At 60.2% G+C, this 19,657-nt stretch overlaps 1 protein-coding gene across 2 annotated transcripts in view; it reads left to right on the forward strand.

Moving 5' to 3' along the window:
* The window catches only part of COL5A1 (collagen type V alpha 1 chain), a 158,797-nt gene that overhangs the window by 115,383 nt on the left and 23,757 nt on the right, over positions 1-19,657 (forward strand). For both annotated transcript variants that reach the window (XM_048223084.2, XM_048223085.2), the window contains exons 33-51: positions 1,859-1,903; positions 2,029-2,082; positions 3,181-3,225; positions 3,660-3,713; positions 4,614-4,667; positions 7,320-7,373; positions 8,108-8,215; positions 9,474-9,563; positions 9,658-9,711; positions 11,016-11,123; positions 13,282-13,389; positions 14,244-14,297; positions 15,139-15,192; positions 15,292-15,399; positions 16,434-16,487; positions 16,577-16,684; positions 17,783-17,836; positions 18,696-18,803; positions 19,391-19,444. In XM_048223084.2, the coding sequence (XP_048079041.2) occupies positions 1,859-1,903; positions 2,029-2,082; positions 3,181-3,225; positions 3,660-3,713; positions 4,614-4,667; positions 7,320-7,373; positions 8,108-8,215; positions 9,474-9,563; positions 9,658-9,711; positions 11,016-11,123; positions 13,282-13,389; positions 14,244-14,297; positions 15,139-15,192; positions 15,292-15,399; positions 16,434-16,487; positions 16,577-16,684; positions 17,783-17,836; positions 18,696-18,803; positions 19,391-19,444 (1,368 nt within the window). The remainder of the gene's footprint in view (positions 1-1,858; positions 1,904-2,028; positions 2,083-3,180; positions 3,226-3,659; positions 3,714-4,613; positions 4,668-7,319; positions 7,374-8,107; positions 8,216-9,473; positions 9,564-9,657; positions 9,712-11,015; positions 11,124-13,281; positions 13,390-14,243; positions 14,298-15,138; positions 15,193-15,291; positions 15,400-16,433; positions 16,488-16,576; positions 16,685-17,782; positions 17,837-18,695; positions 18,804-19,390; positions 19,445-19,657) is intronic.

A 19,657-nucleotide genomic window follows, 5' to 3' on the forward strand; every position in this document is an offset into this window, starting at 1 on the left:
ATGGGCAGGGAGGGGGCAGGGCCAGATGCCTGGGGGGGTCTGAGTGGGGGGGGGCAGCAGGAGCAAAACAGCAGCATGGGCAGGGAGGGGGCAGGGCCAGATGCCTGGGGGGGGTCTGAGTGGGGGGGGGGCAGCAGGAGCAAAACAGCAGCATGGGCAGGGAGGGGGCAGGGACAGATGCCTGGGGGGGTCTGAGTGGGGGGGCAGAGTGCGGGTCAGGGCCAGGGGCCGTCCCGGGGGCGAGAGGACGGTCTGCAGGTGCTGGAGACAAGAAAGGGTGGCGTCCCCGGGATTCAGAGCCAGCCGTGGAACACGGTGCGGTCTTGCCACTTGACTGACCGCGCTGGATGCATTTAAAACGTCCTCCCCGAGAGTCCCAAATGGAAATCATCGCGATTCGGACGACAGCCGTGGGCAAGGTGGTGAGAAGCGGAAGTTCCTGGTGCTGGTAGAGCCTACTCCTCACCAATCCTGAGCCATCCGCTGACCAGGAGGGCGACTCCACGGGGCTGGCACCTGAGGGGGACCGGGGTCCGGAGACGCCACCTGCGTTTGGGCTGTTTCTGGGGCCGCCTGTGCCTCCCCCTTGGGGACGTGAGGACAGGCGCTCACAGACAGCCACCAAGGAGACCGTGGACGGGGCACTTTCTGTCTGGCAGCGTCCGTGCGTCTCTGGCTTGGCTTTGTTTACAAAGAAGACCTGGGAGGTCCGGGCAGACTGGCTGGGTGTCTCTGTAGGACCAGGGCCGGGGCCGGGCGTGCGAGGATGCGCATTTGTGCGTACCCACAAGCCCCAGCAGCAGCCAGGGCCGGCCCCGGCGTCCACGCTGGCGGACGTCTACCGTTGGAAGAAAGCAAATGTTCCATTAATTTTTGTATGCAAATATTTATTTGAAGCCGAAGGATATTGCCGTATAATTGAAGCAGGGAAACAGAGTGCATTGTTAAAAGGCAACATAATTATCTCATCATCACTGTTTTATTAAATTCATTTCAAGATGAGAGGCTGCAGAAAGCAGTTTTGACTCTGGCAGCAAACAAGCCAGAGATGGTGAGAGGCCGCGTGTCGGGTGGCCGTTAGCAACACAGCTCTGTCTTGGGCTCTGTCGTTAGAAACCGGAATAAGATTCTGGAAAATCAGTCGTGAGGCGGTGGGGACACCGGGGTGGCGTTCAGCCCGCTGCTTCCACACGCCGTAGGTAAACTGCGTTTACCAGCTATCAGAGCTTTGCTTCGGAGGAAAAAAAAACCGCACTGCATCTGTTTTCCGTGGTTTGGAAAATGCAAAACAATGACAAGAAAAAGGAGTCCAAATTCTATTAGAAGAGAAGCAAATGACTTTGGGTATAGGATTTGTATATCGAGTTGCAAGTCTGCTTGTCTGTGGAGCCTGTTGAAAATTTAATGGCTAATATTCTTAACTGTAGCACAAGCAGATTATGTATGAAAGGGGTTGACGTGCTTCTCTTCTCTTGCAGTAATGACCCCCGCCCTGCCCCCGCTGCTGGGCGAGAGAGGGAGGGAGAGCGAGGGGGAGGGGGCGGGCAGGCGGGCGGAGGCGGTGTCGATGCTTGCAGAAAGGAAACCAGACAGGGAGCCAGATAACGGCATCAACACCCATCAGACTGCAGGAAGAAAATTGGATTTCCCCCGGCCTGAGTGGGAGTACGGACCTCTGTGTCCTGAGTGTGCGGTGAACCCCTCGGCCTGAAAATTCTCCTGTGGAGGCAGAGATAAGGAGAGAGGCCCTCCTCACTTCTGTCTTCGAGCGCTCTCCCCATCACCCAGGAGAGGGCCGGCACGCAGGCCGTGGCAGGTGTCTCAGGCGACTGACCAGCCCCTTCTTCTCTGGTTCTAGGGCACGCCTGGGAAGCCGGGACCACGGGGGCAACGAGGCCCGACGGTAACCACCCTCTGGGCTTCCAGAAGCAGGAGCGCGTTGTGGGGAGCGTGCTCGGGGGGAGGGGGAGGGCGGTCGGGAGGGCCGGGACGATTTGAGCTCACCTTTCCTCTCTCCTACCTGTGCAGGGTCCGCGGGGCGAACGAGGCCCCCGGGGTATCACTGGGAAGCCTGGCCCCAAGGTAGGTTTTCGGTGTCGTCTGGGGTGCCGCCTGCCAATGCTACCCTCAGTCACGCACCCACAGGTCGTCTGTGGCCTTTTCACTTGGAGAAACGAAAGAAAGATGTTTGCTTGAGGGTATTTTAAGAAGGAGCTGGTCCAATAGCCCTTGGACAGGTCAGGTTGAATTGAATCATGAACCTTGGCCCTGAGAGCAGAGGTGGGAAGGGTCCCCCCACACTGGAACCTCCAAGATGGCAGCCCCGAGACCCTAGCAGGCTGGGCCCACCGGGCTTTGCACAAGTGCCAAACCATCCGGGTACCCCATCCAGTTCTGGTAGGGAGGCCTGATTTCTTAAAAAGCGTTTGAAAGCTATAGAGAGAGCTCTGCCAGAAATTGAAAGAAAGTTCTTCCTGCCTCAGGAGAGAGCTTGAGACGGTCTTACACGTCCCCTCTTCCCGCCAAGGGACACTGACGCCAACTCCCCCGATTCTCTGTGTGCAAACACACGGCCGCCAAGCAGGCCCTCCCTGTCCCGCCGGGACGCCATTCCCAGGTGCGTTCCCACCGGGGACGTGGGCCTTCTGGTTGGCTGGGGTGCAGAGCTGGCCTGCCCCTAGGCTATCCGGATGTGCCCACTGGAGGCCACTGTGCATTCTTCCACGATGAGCTCCGGGATGTATCGCACGTTCCCGTGTACGGATGCAAGGCTCTCCTGGGAGAGCTGCTACGGCCACAGAGCAGCTGCTGCCTCGGCCATGGGGGCCTTGGGGCGGATGCTGGGTCCTGGCTTCACAGGAGTGTTCGATGCATTTCTGGGTGGGAGCACAGCCTTCGTCCCTCTGCAGGGGACTGTCCTCGGGGAAATGTCCCAGCCCTGCGGGTAGCAGCTTAGTGTCCGGTGCGTGTGCAGAGGCAAGAGGACAGGCGGCCGTGGGGAGCATGGAGCAGTGGCTGGTGCTCTCTGCTCTTTACCGAGAAGCCTGTGACGTGCACACGTGCACGTCTGCCATCTGTGACTCTGACCCCGGCGACGTCAGGGGCCGGAGTCTTTCTACCGCAAGCAGTAGTAACACGGATCAGAATAAAGCTCTTCGCGCTCTGTCCCTCCCTCCCTAGGGCAACTCTGGAGGCGATGGCCCGGCCGGCCCTCCGGGTGAACGGGTGAGCATCTCTGGGAAAGCAGCTTTGCCTGAAATGTCCCTCTCCGCTTCTTCCTGGGGTGGGCTGGGGAACAGGGAGGCACGTCTTGGACCCTGCTGGAGGAGAGGGTTTCCCTAAAGGTCAGCGGAGTGAAGTCTCCTGCCTGTGGAAGTCGGCAGCCCCGTCCCCTTGGCCTCGGTCTTGGGGCTCAGAGGTGGCTGAGACATCAGGAAACTGGGCCCTCGGCCCCGTGCTGGCCCCCTCAGCTCCCTGGCCTGACTTCCTTTTACATGTTGGTGAGGGTGTGGCCAGAATAAATGGAGAATAGTTCAGGGGAGCAGAGAGAAATTTTGCTCAGAGAACCAACAACTCGGGAAGACAGTGGTGGGGGTCGCTGGGCCCCCACGTGTCGGGGAGAGGACTTCCGTGCTCAGCTGGCTGTGCTCTGTCCCCAGGGACCCAACGGACCCCAAGGCCCCACCGGTTTCCCTGGACCCAAGGGCCCCCCTGTAAGTAACGTGTTTTCCTCGTTGGGCAGGGGTGGGGATTCCTGGAGGTGTTTGCTTTCCTTGGGGACTCCATGCCGGCCCCTCCCTGTGGGGCGGTGGGAGGGGTGTCAGCCGGGAAGCTGGCTGGAGAGAGCTGCTTTTCCGAAGCGCCGACTTCCTTCTCGTTGAGACCAAGACGACCTTCTAGTTGGGCCCAATAGGTGTCCCCTGGGACTGCCGTGCCAAGTTACCACCGACTTGGTCACTTAAAACGGCAGAGATGTGTTCTCTCGTAGTCTGGAGGCCAGAAGTCCAAAATCAAGGGGTTAGCAGGGCTGGTTCCTTCTGGGGGGCTCTGGGGGAGACTGTTCCCTGCCCCTCTCCCGGCTTCCTGGGGCTGCTGGCCAGACTTGGCTCGTGCACCCTTCACTCCATCCTGCCTTTGTCCCCATGTGGCCGCTGCCTCCCTGGGCCTCTCGGGGTCTTCAAACCTCTGTCTTATTATGAGGACCCCAATTACCGGATTAGGGCCCACCCTAGTGCAGTATGACCTCATCTTGACTTGGTGACTTCAGTAAAGCCCAGTGTCCAAGTGAGGTCAACTTCACAGGTGTGGGGGTAAGAACTCAACCTGTGTTTTGGGGGGCACACTTCATTAATTCAGAAGACGCACAGTGTATACCTGGAGGTCAGCGATCAGGACAGGACAGCCCTGGGTCCCCATGCTGCCTGCCTCAGTTTCCCCCCGGGAGGTGAAGAGTGGCCCTCTGGAAGGCTGTATGGGTTCAGGAGGTGACACGTGCTATGACAGGAATTTTCTCTGAAATGAGGTGGTAGTCACCCCCCAGTGTGGCATTAAATCCCAAAGGGGCGTTCTTCTCAGAACTGAATGAAACTTCTTCCCTTTGCTTCTTTCTTCAGGGCCCCCCAGGCAAGGACGGGCTCCCGGGACACCCTGGACAGAGAGGAGAGACCGTGAGTATTGGCGGCGTGGGGACACGGGGACACAGGGACGCGGGTTGGCCTGGCCTCTCCCACAGCCCCGCACGTGGGCACTGCCTCCTCTACCCCGTGGGCTTGGGAGAGAGTGGCCAGTCTCGAGGGGAGGCCCCTGAGTCCTGGGCCGTCTTCCGCTGACCTGGGGTGAGCCTGTCTGTGGACAGCTCCGGGCAGGCCCACAGCACCTGGGCTGGCTCTGTGTGCAGGAGGCAGATGTCGGCTTCGACCTTGTCCTAGCAACTGCGGTCCAAGGTCACATTTTAAACCATTGTGGCAACAAGAAGCCACCTGCACACGGAAACCATGTGCAGCCGGCCTCCTCTTGCTCAGTAAATCCGTCAGGCTCGCCTGAGCTGCACGCATTCGAACTGGGAGGGAGCGGGGAGGGCTCTGTGGCGTTCTGTCACGTCACGCCGTGAAGCTGCAAGAGGAGGGCCGCGGGCCTTGCGCCGGGCCTAGCCTCCTCTCTCCAGGCCCTTCTGGCCTCGGGCTTGACGTCAGGGGCCGCGCGGGGCCCCTTCAGCTCTGCTCACAGTCAGCTGCTTTGCCGCCCCCTGCCCACCGCCTACCGCCCACCTTGCCCTTCCCTTCAGAAGAGCCCAGTACAAGCTGTGTCTTCTGGGTATTTTTCATTTGGGACCAAAAGCATTTTTCAGAAGTACGGTCACTTCCTGGTCATTTGTGCCATTCAGGATTTGACCCGGCACACTGCGTCCACCGCGGGCGAGTCCTGGGGGAGGGCGTGGTGGGGTCCACCTGTGACCTTGAGGCTCCAGGCTCAGATGGGAGGGAACTCCTAGTCACCAGATAGATGGTGGAGGTGGCTGGGAGGCCCCTTTGTCCCTGCAGTGGGCTTTTTGTGGTCACAGGTCTCTGAAAGGCTCTCACAGCCAACGGGGGTCCCTATATTCAGTGAGACTTCGATTGCCAGATTTAACATCTTCTTGGTGCTCGCTCTAAAAAAATTCCCTTTGTTTCTCTGGTTCATTGTGATGAAACCTCTTTTAATTATACCTTCCCGGTGCTCTGCTGTGGGGCACATGCTGGCTGATAAATGCAGATTACCTTGCTCTCCTGTTTGTAGAGAAAAATTAAAACATTTCATCTGAGCTTTGCATATTTTTCTCTAATGCTGTTCCGAGGAGACAAGATAGAAGGTTTTGCCAAGTGTGTGCTTTTCTCCCTCCGACTTATCCGAAGAGAGGCTGGTAGGGTAATTAAGCTGCTTGTCTTTGCTGGGAGAGTAGCACAGGGACCCTCTGGCTACCTCTGCCGTGCCTGGCTGCCCTCGCGGACACGGGGGCACCCCGTCTCCAGACCCGGCCAGGACAGAGGACTCCAGCATGGGGCCCGGACACATCTTCCAGAAAGGCCTTCTGTTGGATGTTGACTTTGCTCTTTAGGAAGTCGACGCACAGGAGATCGGTACTTCTCGATGTGAACCCAAGGCCACTTCTGGGCAAGGGGCTGGAGACCGATTCCATCCTTAGCAGCCAACGATGGCCCTGCCCATGGGGCAGACAGAGACGCCCTTCTTGCCTTTACACTCAGGCTCCTGCCTCCCCTTTGGGCACTTCGACCCTGGCCCACCGAGCAGGGGTGCCCTCAACCTGTCCCCACCCCTTGTTTCTGACCCTGTAAATGCTACATGCAAAGAATTCTGCTTTAAAAATGGCCATTTCCGTGCATTGCATGCAACTCCCCTGGGCCTAGAGAGAAGAGACCTCTGAGAATTCGCAGAGACGCTGACTCCGCGACGGGTTCACACAGTCCCGCGGCGAAGCGTGAAGTTTCACATGCCAGCGCAGTGGCTGGCATACGGGGAGGCGGGGGGGCGCCCTTGCCCATCAGCCACGAGGGCACGTCTGTGCGCCCTCCGGGTCTCTCTGGGGCGTAAGACCTCCCTCTCCAGGTCCTGGAGCTCCGGCTCACGGCTTCCCGGGCGTCACATCTGCACGTCTGCCGGCTCACTTGGCACCTGCAGGTGGCGTCTGGCTGGCATGCACCCAGAAATTAAGCCTTCCTCTTCGCAGTCCGCTTTCTCCTCAAAGGGCGTGTGTGGAGCACAGGCAACATCCAGAGGGAAGCCAGGGCTGTTGCCCACGGGCAGCGTGCAGGCAGAAGTGAGAAATTCCCGTGGAATCGAGCTCACGGCACGTTCCAGCTGCCGGATTACGAAAGCAGCAAGCCCCGCTATTTCCTGATTTCCACGAACGCCCAGGGGCCGGTGAGGTCACCTGTCACGCAGCAGAGGCGCTAGCGACCCACGCGGGACCGTCTCACAGAGCCGCTGATGAGAAACGGCCCGGAGGCAGCTCCCGAGTCGAGCTTCCGGAGGCTGAGAAATGGCACCAAGTCTGCAGGAAAATGAACACTTAGTGACATTATAAAGATTAACGGTTTAAAAATACATTTCTCAGCACAAAAACACGGCGGCGGAAAGCAGCTAGTGAAGCTACCTTGTCTGGCTTCGTTATCTCCATGAAATTCACGCGCAAATGGACAGGAGAGCTGGGCCTGCTGGGGGACGTCGGGAGCCTGTGCCGTTTGGGGCCGGGGCGGGGGGATTGGGGCGCGGGCTTCTGATGGGAGCCGTGCGGCCAGCTCAGGCTCTGACTCTCTCCACAGGGTTTCCAAGGCAAGACCGGCCCCCCAGGGCCCCCGGGCGTCGTCGGCCCTCAGGTGAGCGGCCGCGTCCCCGGGTTTCACTGGCCATCTGTGCGGCGCGCCCACGCGGGAGGGAAGGTGGAGGTGCAGCTCCTGGAGAATCCTGAGTCCCATGAGCTCGTTGGCATTCAGAGCTGAGCTCCACACAGGGAACCAGATGGGAGAACGGGGGACGGTCTGTTGAACAGTCAGTGAGAACCGAGCAGGCAGAACAAAGAGGGCCCACGGGCGGCTGGGGCCACGCCAGACTGGGCCGGGCTCCTGGGCAGGGCCCCGCTGTGCCCGCTCTTCCCTGCTCCCCTGCCCCTGGCAGCCCAGGCCTCCCACACCGGGCTCCGGTTGGCGCCCCCGGCCTGTGCTGGTACCGCCAGCGGATCTCCGCGGGGCTTGCAGCTGGGACCGATGGCTTTGAGCAGCAAAACCGGGCAGCAAACTCCCACCTAATGTAGCAGTAAATGAGATATTGACCCGCTGCGGCCATGGACTGCAGGAAACACGGGCACACTGCCCACCTCTTGTGTGGCAATCTGGCCCCCCTCAGGGCACACAGCTCCCGGTTACATCCCACCCTGTCCACTTTGCTCTTTTCCTTATGGATTTTTACGGGAAGGAAGAGACTGGCAAAGCAGTGTGGGGTTTGGTGGGCATGTGGCCCCCACGGCCCGGGTTGTCCTTAGTTTGGGGAGAGAAGGTTGCTCCCTGGCACGTCTCTTGAAAATGTTTGTGGCTGATGCTGACTTCCCGCGCAGGGTCCCACGGGAGAAACTGGTCCGATGGGCGAGCGTGGCCACCCTGGCCCTCCAGGCCCCCCCGGGGAACAGGGGCTCCCAGGCCTTGCTGGGAAAGAAGGGACAAAGGTGAGTTAGTCGGGCCTTCCATGCCGGCCCGGGCTTCCCTGAGGGAAGTTTGCTCCTGCTCCGAAATGACTCTGAATGAGTAATTTCTCAGACAAATGCTCTTCATGCCAGTCCACCCCCCAGACCACAGACTTGGCCTGGCTTGGCCTGGTCTGAAGGAGGACCTGAGTTGGCTCACTGCAAGGATGGATGGTAACGGGCCCGGGGGTCAGACCATCCTTGGCTTCGTGCCCTGGGGCCATGTCTTGCTGACCTCCGCTCCCCCAGCTGCCACACCGGCTCCCAGAAGCACCTAACGTGTTCACGCTTCATGTCTGAAAGTAATTTAGCAGAAAGTGACCCAATAAAAAGTTTCCCATCACAAGAGGCAAAGGAATAAATAATAAAAATAGAAAACAGATGCTTTTCTGTCCTACCTCTTAGCATGGGTCCTGCACGACCTCTTTGTACCTCAGGGAGCCTCTCCCCGCAGCTGGGGCGCCCCAGGTGGTGGTCCTCATTCCCGTGTAGTGGCTCGACAATGGCGAGCCCTCCCTTTGCTGCTTTTCGGGGAGGGACACAGCAAACCCAGCCCTTTCGATGAGCACACTCGCAAGAGTAAACCTAAACATAATGAGGCAGAGCCAGTCAGGTAGAGGAGTGCGGTTGAAAACCTTGCACACCTATGTGGACGCACACATGTACGCCCGGGAAAACACGTGTGTCCTAAAAACACACGTGCACACGTGTGCACAACAGGCATATATCCCGGTCACCGCGAGGGCCCTCCGGAGTTTAGAAAGGAGGCCAAGGGCGGGCTGGTTGGAGACACCCTCTTCTCCCATGTTCAGGCCCGGAGAAAGTTCTGGAAGATACTTGGACAAGTGTCTTGGGTGATGCTGCCACCTTTCCTTACCTGTGCAGTCTTATGAGGAACCCCAAATGTATGCAAAGGGTAGATGTGGGGGCAGTGCAGCCACCTGGCCCTCAGCTCCCACTCAACCCACCGTGGCTCCGGAGGGATGGAGTCTGTCCCCAAGCCCCACGCGGAGCCAACCCGCGGAACGTGCGTCCCAGGTGTGAGCATGGGCGGCGTTCCTGTGCGTGGACCTGCCAGTGAGCAAGTCCAGTCCCGACTCAGGTTCCTTCTGAAGCCTTGTGCCGGGGCGGCCCTGCTCCAGCCTCACCCCTGGTGGAGCTGGAAGAGGAAGCCCTCCCAGCCCCCATCTGCCCTGGTCTTGGGCATCGCTCAGAAACTCATCGATGGTTCTGCTTTTAGGGTGACCCAGGTCCTGCCGGTCTCCCTGGGAAAGACGGCCCTCCTGGGTTACGTGGCTTCCCTGGGGATCGAGGGCTTCCTGGCCCAGTGGTGAGTGAGGGGCCAGGTGGGGGACGGAGCTGGACACCTCCCAGCGGGGGCCCTCTCCCCACGGTGCCCCGACCACACTCTCGTTGCTCTGCAGGGCGCACTTGGACTGAAAGGCAGTGAAGGGCCGCCTGGCCCGCCAGGCCCCGCGGTGAGTACTGTGGCCAGCACAGACGTTTTCTCCCATTCTCTTCCTCAAAAGCCAGTCTGCAGCATGACAGGGCAGCCCCATGGGCCAGGAGGGCACACACATCTGTCCTGGCCTGCGGTGCGTCCTGGGAAGGCCATGGGAGGAGGTGGACGGCGGGCCGCGGGCTGGCAGCCGGGGCGACGACAAGCCAGGGGCACGCTGTGAGGGCAGGTGGAGAAATGGGCAGTGTGAGGGCAGGACTTCGGGGTCTCGTCTTGCCCTCAGAGGAGCCAGGAGTGTGCTGACTGCTTCATGTAGGTCTGGGCCGGGGCTGGGGGTGGGGAAGCGGAGGGACACAGATCTTTCTCGCCCCGAGCATGGATTCGAGAGCCAGAAGGCCCGCATGCCTGGGGCTGCTCACACAGAGTCCGGCTGGCACAGGGGCAGGTCCGTCCCCATAGCTGAGGACCCCGGGGCCCCTACGAGTGCCGCCTGTTATCTGAACAGTCGCTCCAGCATTCAGAGTCCAGCTATGAGAGCTCTGAAGACACCGTGCTCCCAGAGCCGTCTCTCTGGTCTGGGGGACTCAGGGGCTGCGTGGCACTGTGTCCCTCCTGCCCACAAACCCCTGTTCTTGGCGGACACTTGATGGAGATGTGACTTCCCCCAACCTTTCAGATGGGGCCCTTCTCACAGCCCCTACTCCGCTGCACAGATGTGGGGGCCCCTGTCTGGGTCTGGGCGCAGACCACAAAATAACCCCACCTTTCCCCACCTGGGTCACGGACCCTTTCAGAGAGATGGCAGCTGGGAAGCCGGGCCTTTCTTTGAAACATTGCCTTTCTCTCCAGTAAAGGCCAGTGTGGAATGGTGCCCAGGCAGTGCCCGTCAGCACTGACCCTCGAATTAGGCCAGGTTCCCATCCGTCAGTGGTGCTTCTGGGGCAGAGCCTGGCCCATAAACCTGGGGGATCAGGACAGAAAGGGATCCCCTTGTGGGCAGGCAGACCGCAGAGGGGAGTGTGGTGCCAGACCCCAGAATGGGAGCCCAGGCGAGGAGATCACCCCAGGGGAGCACCTGAGGAAGATGTGTTCTCAGACCCTGGGGAGGAGAGGCAGGCATGTGCTTGGGATTATAGGAAGGGAGGAGCTCAGAGAAACCCAGGGCCTCCAAAGCTGGTCTCAGAAGGGTGTGCTGCCGAGGGCCCTGGGGGTTACTGAGGGCTCAGAAGCGATGGTGAGCGAGAGGACCTGATGGCGCTTTGGAAAATTGTATCCATGCATTTTGAGAGCCTTGGAAATGAACCATTTTCTCACCCACCCCAGGGATCTCCGGGGGAGAGAGGCCCGGCCGGTGCTGCTGGGCCCATCGGAATCCCAGGGAGACCCGGGCCCCAAGGACCTCCAGGGCCAGCTGGGGAGAAAGGAGCTCCTGTGAGTACTGCCCCAGGGGCGCAGGGGCCCTCCCCACCTTGGCCTCCTCCGACCCTGCCACGGGCGGGTGTGCCCCCGGGGTTTGCGGGATGGGGGAGGTGTGTGGAGCGCGTGCGTGTCCCCCAGGAGAGTGTGTGTGTTCCCAGCATCATGACCGAGGTCCAAGGGTGGGTTCCCAGGGTTGGCCGACTCCTATGGGGGAGTCATCTGAGCTGGAAGGGTGCTGGGGAGCATCTTGGCCGAGGCCCAGCGTGTCGCAGCTCGGCGTCTGTGTCCCTGCACGTACATAGAGAGGGAGGGGCTGGGACAGCGTGTGGACAAGTGCAGCCTTGGCCTCGGTCTGGGCTCCGGGCAGCACGTGTGGACGGGTCACGGTTGCCTGCTGTGTGCACAGCCCCTCCGGCCGGCCTGAGTCATGTTGGTCTTTGTGTGAGCAAGATGGGTGTTTGGGATGGGAGCCCTGTCTGCTGGTCTGGGGGCAGGAATGCAGAAAAGATGGGCTGAGAGGCATGTGCTGGGAAAAGAAGCTTCTTCCTGGACCCCTGACTGCTCACCTCTTGGTGACCACGTGTGTGGCCCAGCCAAGGGTGGAGGTGTTGTGAGACCCCCTGCCCAACCTTGGTTTCCCTACAAGAGATTAGTGGGTGCCTTCTCGTCTCGACACATCTTGGGAAGCCAACAGCTGCCCTCCACCAGGCGCTTCCCCCCAAATCACCACAAAATGCCCTTACTGCCTGGACATGCTCCTGCCCCGACCGTGTTTGGCTTCCCCTGCAGGATTTTGCAAACTCCCACCTGCCCCACATTCAAACGGTGGTGAAGACAAATTTCAGCACCCGCTTCCCAGACGGCAGCATGAGCAGGGTTCCGGGCGGGGGGGGGGGGCAGATGTGCACATCGATGATCCGCCACGGAGTTAGGACGCCCGTGCTGACGGACTCCTGTTGGAGAGACGTAGTGTTCCTCCTGCATTCTGCGCTTGGTTTGTCGGTGGGAAGGGCCCGGTTGCCTTCCCCGGGCAGGAGCTCCCCATTGAAACCGCGCTGGGAGCGTCTGCACCGCCAAGAGTCCATTCAGTCTGGTATCGGCAATGCTGATGGCATCCGATCACTTCCACTGAGGCCATTGGACATCGATCCGGTAGAATTCTATGCCAGAAACCCGCCTTGCACCGGGCGTCCAGTGTGTACGGGGCGCACACAGACTCGGTTGGAAACGGGTTTGTTGCTTCAGGAGAGTAAATACTGGAACAGAAACCTCTCAGAGCTGTGCTGTCCAGCTGAAAGCTTGTCATTGTCCCCGAATAGCCCCGGAGAGAGGACGATGCCAGGTTTCTCCAAGCACAGCCGACCTGACCAGTAACAGCGGATGGAAGGTTCTAGGCAAGCCAGAGTCAGCCTGGGCATTTTCTGGCTTCATTAGGGTAGAAATTTATCTCGACAGGAATGAAATCGGGGGGCCGGCAGTGAGTTGTGTGGGCAGGGGGAGGAGACGGAGCAGGGACGTCCGGGTAGGTGCTGGCCACGTTTAGATCCTGAGACCGACCACATGCGTTCTCTCCCGTGTCCCCCTCCCCAACGCGCACCCCCTCGCTCTGTGCTCACAGAGTGATTCTGACTCTGGGAAAACGGAGCACAGCAAGGCGTTCGTAAGGACGTTCGAGGTTACCAGGGGTGGTTATGAGGGAAATGAATCAAAATCACCGGAAAAGAAAGATGGCTGTGTGCGCGCCTGTTTGGCCTGGGGGTGTTTACAGAGAACTGAAGAGGTAGGAGTGTTGGTGGAAGCCAGAGCTCAGACCCTCCTGGCCGCTGGCATTGATGATTCCACACACAGGTTCAGGAATCTGGCTGGCTGGGCTGAATCCCAGCTCACAAGCTGTGCCTCAATTTCCCCATTTCTAAAAGACGCGCTCTTTTTAGGACGGGCATAGACCAAACGCAGAGGCGCACGGAAAGCAGGTGGCACTGGGCTGGGCTTGGCTCAGAGTCACCTTTTGTGTAGCTGGCTGAAATCCGTGGCGGGCATGCAACAAGGGTCACTGCCACCAACTGCCAGCTCCCTACCCGTGGGCCCCTCCTCTCTGGGGTGACGAGCTGGTGGCGAGACATTCCTGTGATGGAGCTGTGTTTGATCAGGGATCTTCTCTCCTCTTTAGGGCGAGAAAGGTCCCCAAGGCCCAGCTGGCCGAGATGGCCTCCAGGGTCCCGTGGGGCTGCCCGGTCCAGCTGGCCCCGTGGGCCCCCCTGGAGAAGACGGAGATAAGGTAAGAGTTGGGACGGGTCCTCCTGCCCCCGGAGGACACAAGGTGTGGCCCGTGGGTAATTGCCGCCGAGGGACCCCAGCCTGCCCAGCGCACTGGGCGCTGGTGCACGATTTCAGAAAAGCTCACAGTTACGCGGTGACAGATGAGATCTCTGGTGCGTGGGGTGGGCGGGACTGGGAAACTGCTTCCACCGTTTGCCCAGGACATTCGCTGCTGGCGGCCCGAGCCAGGAGAAATCCTCCCTGCTCCCGATGCGTCACGTCGGCTCTGAGTGTGGAGCCGACGTAATGCGGTTTTACTCAGTGTCTATTTTTGAATTGTCCAGACTCCCTTTTGCTAGGAGCGCGCTTTGTAACACCAGCGCTGTTCCTGCCGGAGCTTCGATTTCATCCCTCATTCAGTGAAGACGGTGAAATTTAGCTCTGTGGTTTAACCTTCCATTTATGGTGGCTCCGCGGTGACATTGCCAACTTGGTCACCTGTACGTAGACAACACCGCCTCTCGGGGCAGGGTGGATGCCGGCGGCTTTAATAACTTGGCTGGAGCTCAGTAGCCAAGCTATCCTGTTACTGCCCTGCTGTGCGCGCTGCCCGCCTGACAAACAAAGTAAATATTTTCACTATGACTCTCAGAGCCATTGAAATCCTTACCGCGTGAGGTCCAGGCCTCGCGCCCCATTCGCTGTTGTATTAGAAGGGGAATCAACTTAATTTATGGAAACGTCTCTTCCTAGGAACGTTCTCGGGCTGCGTTGGAGAGGAGATTAATCTTCATCCCCAAGAAAAATTAATTACAGGGCGCAGATAACGTGCAGACAGTTCAGGGCTCACGGACCTTCCTCTTCTTCCCACAGGGAGAGATCGGGGAGCCTGGACAGAAGGGGAGCAAGGGGGACAAGGGCGAGCAGGTACAGGCCACATGCGCACCGCCGGCGTTGATGCTGTGGCTGACACAACCACGTGGACAGCCCGCCACAGGACACAGCCGCTGGGCTCCCTTGCCCACTGGGACCCGTGTGTGGGTGGCGGGCACGCACACGGGCACTGGGGGGGTGTGTGTAGATGCACATGTATGTTCGTATCTGAGGGGATTTCGAGCAGAAAGCATTCGCAGGCTTCGTGGAATAGAGCCAGTGAGCTGCTGGGCCCCGCAGGCCTGGGCCGCGGCCGCCCTGCGATGCTCAGGGCCCTGGGCGCCCTCCTAGACCAGCGCCTTGGCTGGTGGCTCTTCATTTCATTTGTGTGCTCAGAAGTCCTAATGCGTCCCTTGGCTGCCGGCGCCTTCCTGGTAATGGTGGCACGTGTCCTCTGCTCCCGGTGCCGGGCGCATTCCCCGAGGACGGTGCCGTCCGGCTCCCCTTGCCTCCCTCTCTCGCTCCCTGTGCCAATGCTGGAGTGTGGGGGGGACGCGCGGGGGCCGGTGTCACACTGCCAGGCATGGACTCCAGTCTGGTCCTAGCTCTGCTTGGGTGAGGTGCCCAGTGTCCAGCCTTGTTTTTAAAACACGGCCTCGGGGGCCCATGCGCTGGGTGTGCGGCGGGAGCTAAGATGATGTGCAGTGCTCTCTCCCCTGCCTGGGACAACATGGTCGGGCCTGAACCCGGAGCCTGCAGGTAGCCCGCGCCCTCGGGCTGGACGTCTTCCCTGGACGGCCACGCGTGGGGGCTGAGCTGATGGCCTCGGCCCGTGGTCCCCCTCGGCCTCCGCTGTGATCTGGGAAGCAACCGTGTCTCTGTCTTTTCCCTGCAGGGTCCGCCTGGGCCCACCGGTCCACAGGGCCCCATCGGACAGCCAGGCCCCTCTGTGAGTATCTGTGCTGTGGGCCCTCAGTACATCCCGAGCCCCTCCAGCCCATGGGGTGCCGCCAACTGCTTCTCACCCACGCCCCATTCTGTCCTGCAGGGAGCCGACGGTGAGCCAGGGCCTCGCGGCCAGCAAGGTCTCTTCGGGCAGAAAGGTGACGAAGGTCCAAGAGGTTTTCCTGGGCCCCCCGGGCCGGTCGGGCTGCAGGTAACTGCCGGGTTTGTGGAGGGACTGCTGGTCTACCTCAGAGCTTCCTGCTTTTTGCTGTGTCTGCCCCTCCCTTTCTCCTCTCCTCTTCCCTGCCCTCTCCTCTCCTCCCCTTCCTCTTTTCCCTGCTCTCTCCATCCCCTCTCCTTGCCCTCTACTCCCCCTCCCGTCCTCTCTTCTCCCTCCCCTTCTCTCCATTCCCATCCTCCCTTCCCTCTTCCTTCCTCCTCCTCCCCTCTCCTCTCCCCTTCCTTCCCCTCTTCTGACCTTGTTAAGAGTGGGGAATCTAAGACTAGGCTTTGGGGACCTCCCAGGACTTCCTCATTAATTGGAAGCAATGCCAGTTCCCGTAATGGCAGATGTGTCCATATTTGCGTCCCTTAACCAGTGGTACGTCTCTCTAAGCTCATGGTAGAGATGCCAGAAGTGACTGACCACTTGTAAAAAAAACCAGTGCCTTCCGCACGGACCAGCCAGGGAGGGTGGCTTTGAGTGCTCGGGCGCATTTCGGCTCTGTACCTTCGCACGCGTGTATTCACATGCTCATAGGCACGTGTGTGGTCTCGTTGGGATTTTGGAAAACCTGGACCCTGTCGTGTGTCTAGGAAGTTCGTGCACAGCCCCCCCATTCCTTTCATGAGTTGTGTTCAGTGTTATTAAATATTCTTTGGACGTGTCCCTTATTTATTTTTGAAGACGTGATTTTTAGTCACTGCACCGCGTGCCAGCATATGGTGGTGACATAATTTATTCAGACATTTCCCTGCTGTTGGCTCATTAGGTTTTACTGTTTAATGCGACACTGCAGCAGGCGCCTTGGTCCATAAATCTCCAAGTACTCTCTAATGACTTCCTCGGGCTGATCGTGAGACGGGGCCTGATGGGGGTGTCCTCCGTTCGGCCGGACGCTTAGCAGCACCCTCGGAGGCTCTCTGATGCCTGCGTGGCGCTGTGGCGGGGAGACTCTGAACGCTGTGGGGTACTGGGGTAGCGCAGCGCCGACCCGCTAAGTTTCTGCTGTGTTCCTGCCCCAGGGTCTGCCGGGACCTCCTGGAGAGAAGGGCGAGACCGGGGACGTGGGTCAGATGGTAAGTGTGCCCGGGACGCACCGACCTCCCGGTTCTGTTTCCGTCACGGTTTACATTTTGTTTGTGCTCAATGGTTCTTCTTCCGCCAGGGCCCCCCAGGTCCCCCTGGCCCCCGAGGCCCCTCCGGAGCTCCAGGCGCTGACGGGCCGCAAGGGCCTCCGGGTGGAATAGGCAATCCCGGTGCCGTGGGAGAGAAGGTGACTCCCCCCTTCCTGCTGTAACATTTGATGTGCGCGTGTGCATGGGGAGCCCAGGGTGTGCGTGTGCGTGTGTGTGTGCGTGTGTGTGTCCAGTGCGGCTACGGAGGCACACAGGGCGTGGCTGGGCCATTCCTGTCACATACACTTCGACACTTAGCCAATGTGTGCGGTGGAGGCGGGAGCTCTGACCCCTGTTCGCCGTGGCCTCGCGCAGAATCTCCAAGCCACGCGGCCAGCCAGGCCCCGCCCCTTCTCCTGGATCTAGCGGATGGCTCTGCTCCATCCCTGGAAGTGCTGGGGGCGACGTTTACCGTTCCCGCTGTGGTCAGTTCTGTCCTCTCGTAGCCTGGGGCCCTCATCCGATCTGATTAACTTGGGGGCGTGGGTCCTGGCGGGCTTCTGTGTGCGCACACGTGTGTGCCTGCCCGTGCGTGCGTGCGTGTGTGTGGCGGGCAGGGCTCATGAGTGTGCATTACTTCCAGCGCACTTGCCCTTCTTCCTGGGGATAAAAGGAACGAAACCGACGTGCTTCCACTCGTTTGCATTCCCTGTACACCGTTTCCAGAACTTTCTGACTTCAGCCTATTAAATTGAAAGAAGTCCTCCATCACTGCTTATATTTTCCGATACGAGAATTACAGAGAAACGCATCCTGCTAAGACCACAGAGTCACGATGCGCGGCTTCTGCTCAGAGGCGTCTTCCTCACGGGCTCCTGCCTCCGCCCCGCGGCTGCACCTCTGAGCGGGCCCTGCTGCTTTCTCTCTGCCTCTGCCCCGCCCTTCCCTCCTGCGCTGTCCTCCCAGCCCTTCCACTGGCTTCTCGGGACTCTCCCCCAGAACTCGCTGGGTGCACCATCCGTGACGCTCCATGTCCTGTGGTCACCTCCTCCGTGTGACCGTCAGCCTGCCAGTGTCACTTCTCCCGACATGGATGTGTCTGCCCTCTGATCTGGGGGCTGTCAGAGCACGGGGACCACTCTCTCACCCTGGGCCCCCCACCCCTTGGGCCCGACAGCACAGAGGATTTGCTAGGTGCTCGGAGCTGGGGCCACTGCCCTCCGTGCTGCCATAACCAACTCCTGTTTCCTCCTTAGGGTGAGCCTGGTGAAGCTGGAGAGCCTGGCCTGCCTGGAGAGGGGGGCCCCCCGGTGAGTGGACTCGGCGGGCAGGGGTGGGGGTGCCCCACCATGGACCTCTGCTGGATGGGATGCTCACACTTTTCCCATCCATGAGATGGGGGCCATGTCTCCCTCATGCTTACCTCCTGGAATTACTGCAACGAGATGGGGTGGGATGGGGGGTGAGCACGTATGTGTGTGTGTGTGTGTGTGTGTGTGTGTGTGTGTGTGCGCGCGCGCGCACAAGCATGCCTCTGTGTGTGTGCGTGTGTGCGAGCATGCCTGTGTATGCACACGTATTCGTGCATGTATGTGTGTGCACGAGCATGCCTGCGTGTGTGTGCCCACGTTGGCACATGCATGAAGCATGAGTGCCATGAACACCCACGAGCGAAGCCTGTAGTTGCTCTGCCATCCATGGGGTTCCAGACCCGTCAGTGGGCTGCCATAATGTGTGCGATTGTCCCCTCATCAGCCCAGATCTGGGATATTTGGACCTTCTCAGGTCAGATGGGCGTTCTTTCCAGGCCAGCCTGTGGGAGGCTGTAGGGCCCAGCAGGTGGCCGGTGGGAGGCTGTAGGGCCCAGCAGGTGGCCGGTGGACAAAAGTCTCCTGGGCCTCTAGCTGCTCCCTCCACCTGCAAATCAGGGCGTGGGCCTGAGTCCCTGCAGCCCCTCCCACCTAGAAGCTTCACCTTTCAGGGCCCCCCTAAGCCAGTGGGGCCACTGGGGAGCAGGAGCAGTGGTCAGTCCGCACTGCGCTGGGCATGGGCCCCGTCAGGCACGCGCTTTCCCACGCATGGGAACAAGGGGCCACGACTGAGGCCAGCACTGCTCTTTGGGAGCTGGGGCCTGGCTCTGAGGACACTGACACCAGCCTTTCCCTCCAGGGACCCAAAGGAGAAAGGGGTGAGAAGGGCGAGTCAGGCCCTTCTGGTGCAGCTGGACCCCCTGGACCCAAAGGCCCCCCTGGGGACGACGGTCCCAAAGGCAGCCCCGTGAGTAGCTCTGAGATGCGCCCGCACCCTGAAGCTGGCGGGGATCTGGGCCTGGGGTATTCGCATTCACTGGCAGTGCACGAAACCCCCTGATCGCTGCGGCTCTGGGTAACATTGCTAAAGTTTAGAGGTTTCCACACCAGCTGCCCAGGCAGAGCTGTGGAGGTGAGGAAGAGGGGCTGTAGGGTGGGGGGCTTTGGGGGCTCGTGCACAGAGCCCGGGTCGCTGGCTGTCATGTGCTGCGTGGACAGTGGTCTATGTGGATGCCCCCTTCCCATGGCCTAGCCCTGGCTTTGCTCCAGGAGGGGGTTCTTTGCGGCACATTCTAGAAGCCTGAAGGTCTGGGCTCCATCTCAGCCTGGAGCTGTGGGAGCAGACGTGGGGGCATGGCGCCTGTCGTCCGCGTGCCGGAAAGCGGAGCGCTGAGCCCGTCTTGCCTGGGTGTGGTGTGGCTGGGATGAGGTGGTGCTCTCCTGGTGTCAGGACCGAGGGTGTTGAAGGGGCTGGGGGAGGTGGGGGTCTGGGGGAGGCGGCAGAGGCGGCTTGGTGGCTGAGGGCCCAGACGTGCCTGTTTTTGTCCCTTTCAGGGCCCTGTTGGTTTTCCCGGAGATCCCGGTCCCCCCGGAGAGCCTGGCCCCGCGGTAGGTGTTCAGGGCCCCCCATAGCCCTCCACCTGCCTTTGCCAGCCCCGGTTCTGTCTCTCTGGTTGTCTTTTATGAATTCTCCTTGGGGCACGGTGCTCTCCCAGAAGGGATCCAGGGGTTGGTGGTGGTTAGAGAGCACGTTCCTGCTTGAGCACTGTACCTGGACCAGCCAGAGGGACTCAGATTCTCAGGAAGGGACTGGGGACACCG

The sequence above is a fragment of the Ursus arctos genome, unplaced genomic scaffold, assembly GCF_023065955.2.
Source record: "Ursus arctos isolate Adak ecotype North America unplaced genomic scaffold, UrsArc2.0 scaffold_18, whole genome shotgun sequence".
Classification (NCBI taxonomy): Eukaryota; Metazoa; Chordata; class Mammalia; order Carnivora; family Ursidae; genus Ursus; species Ursus arctos.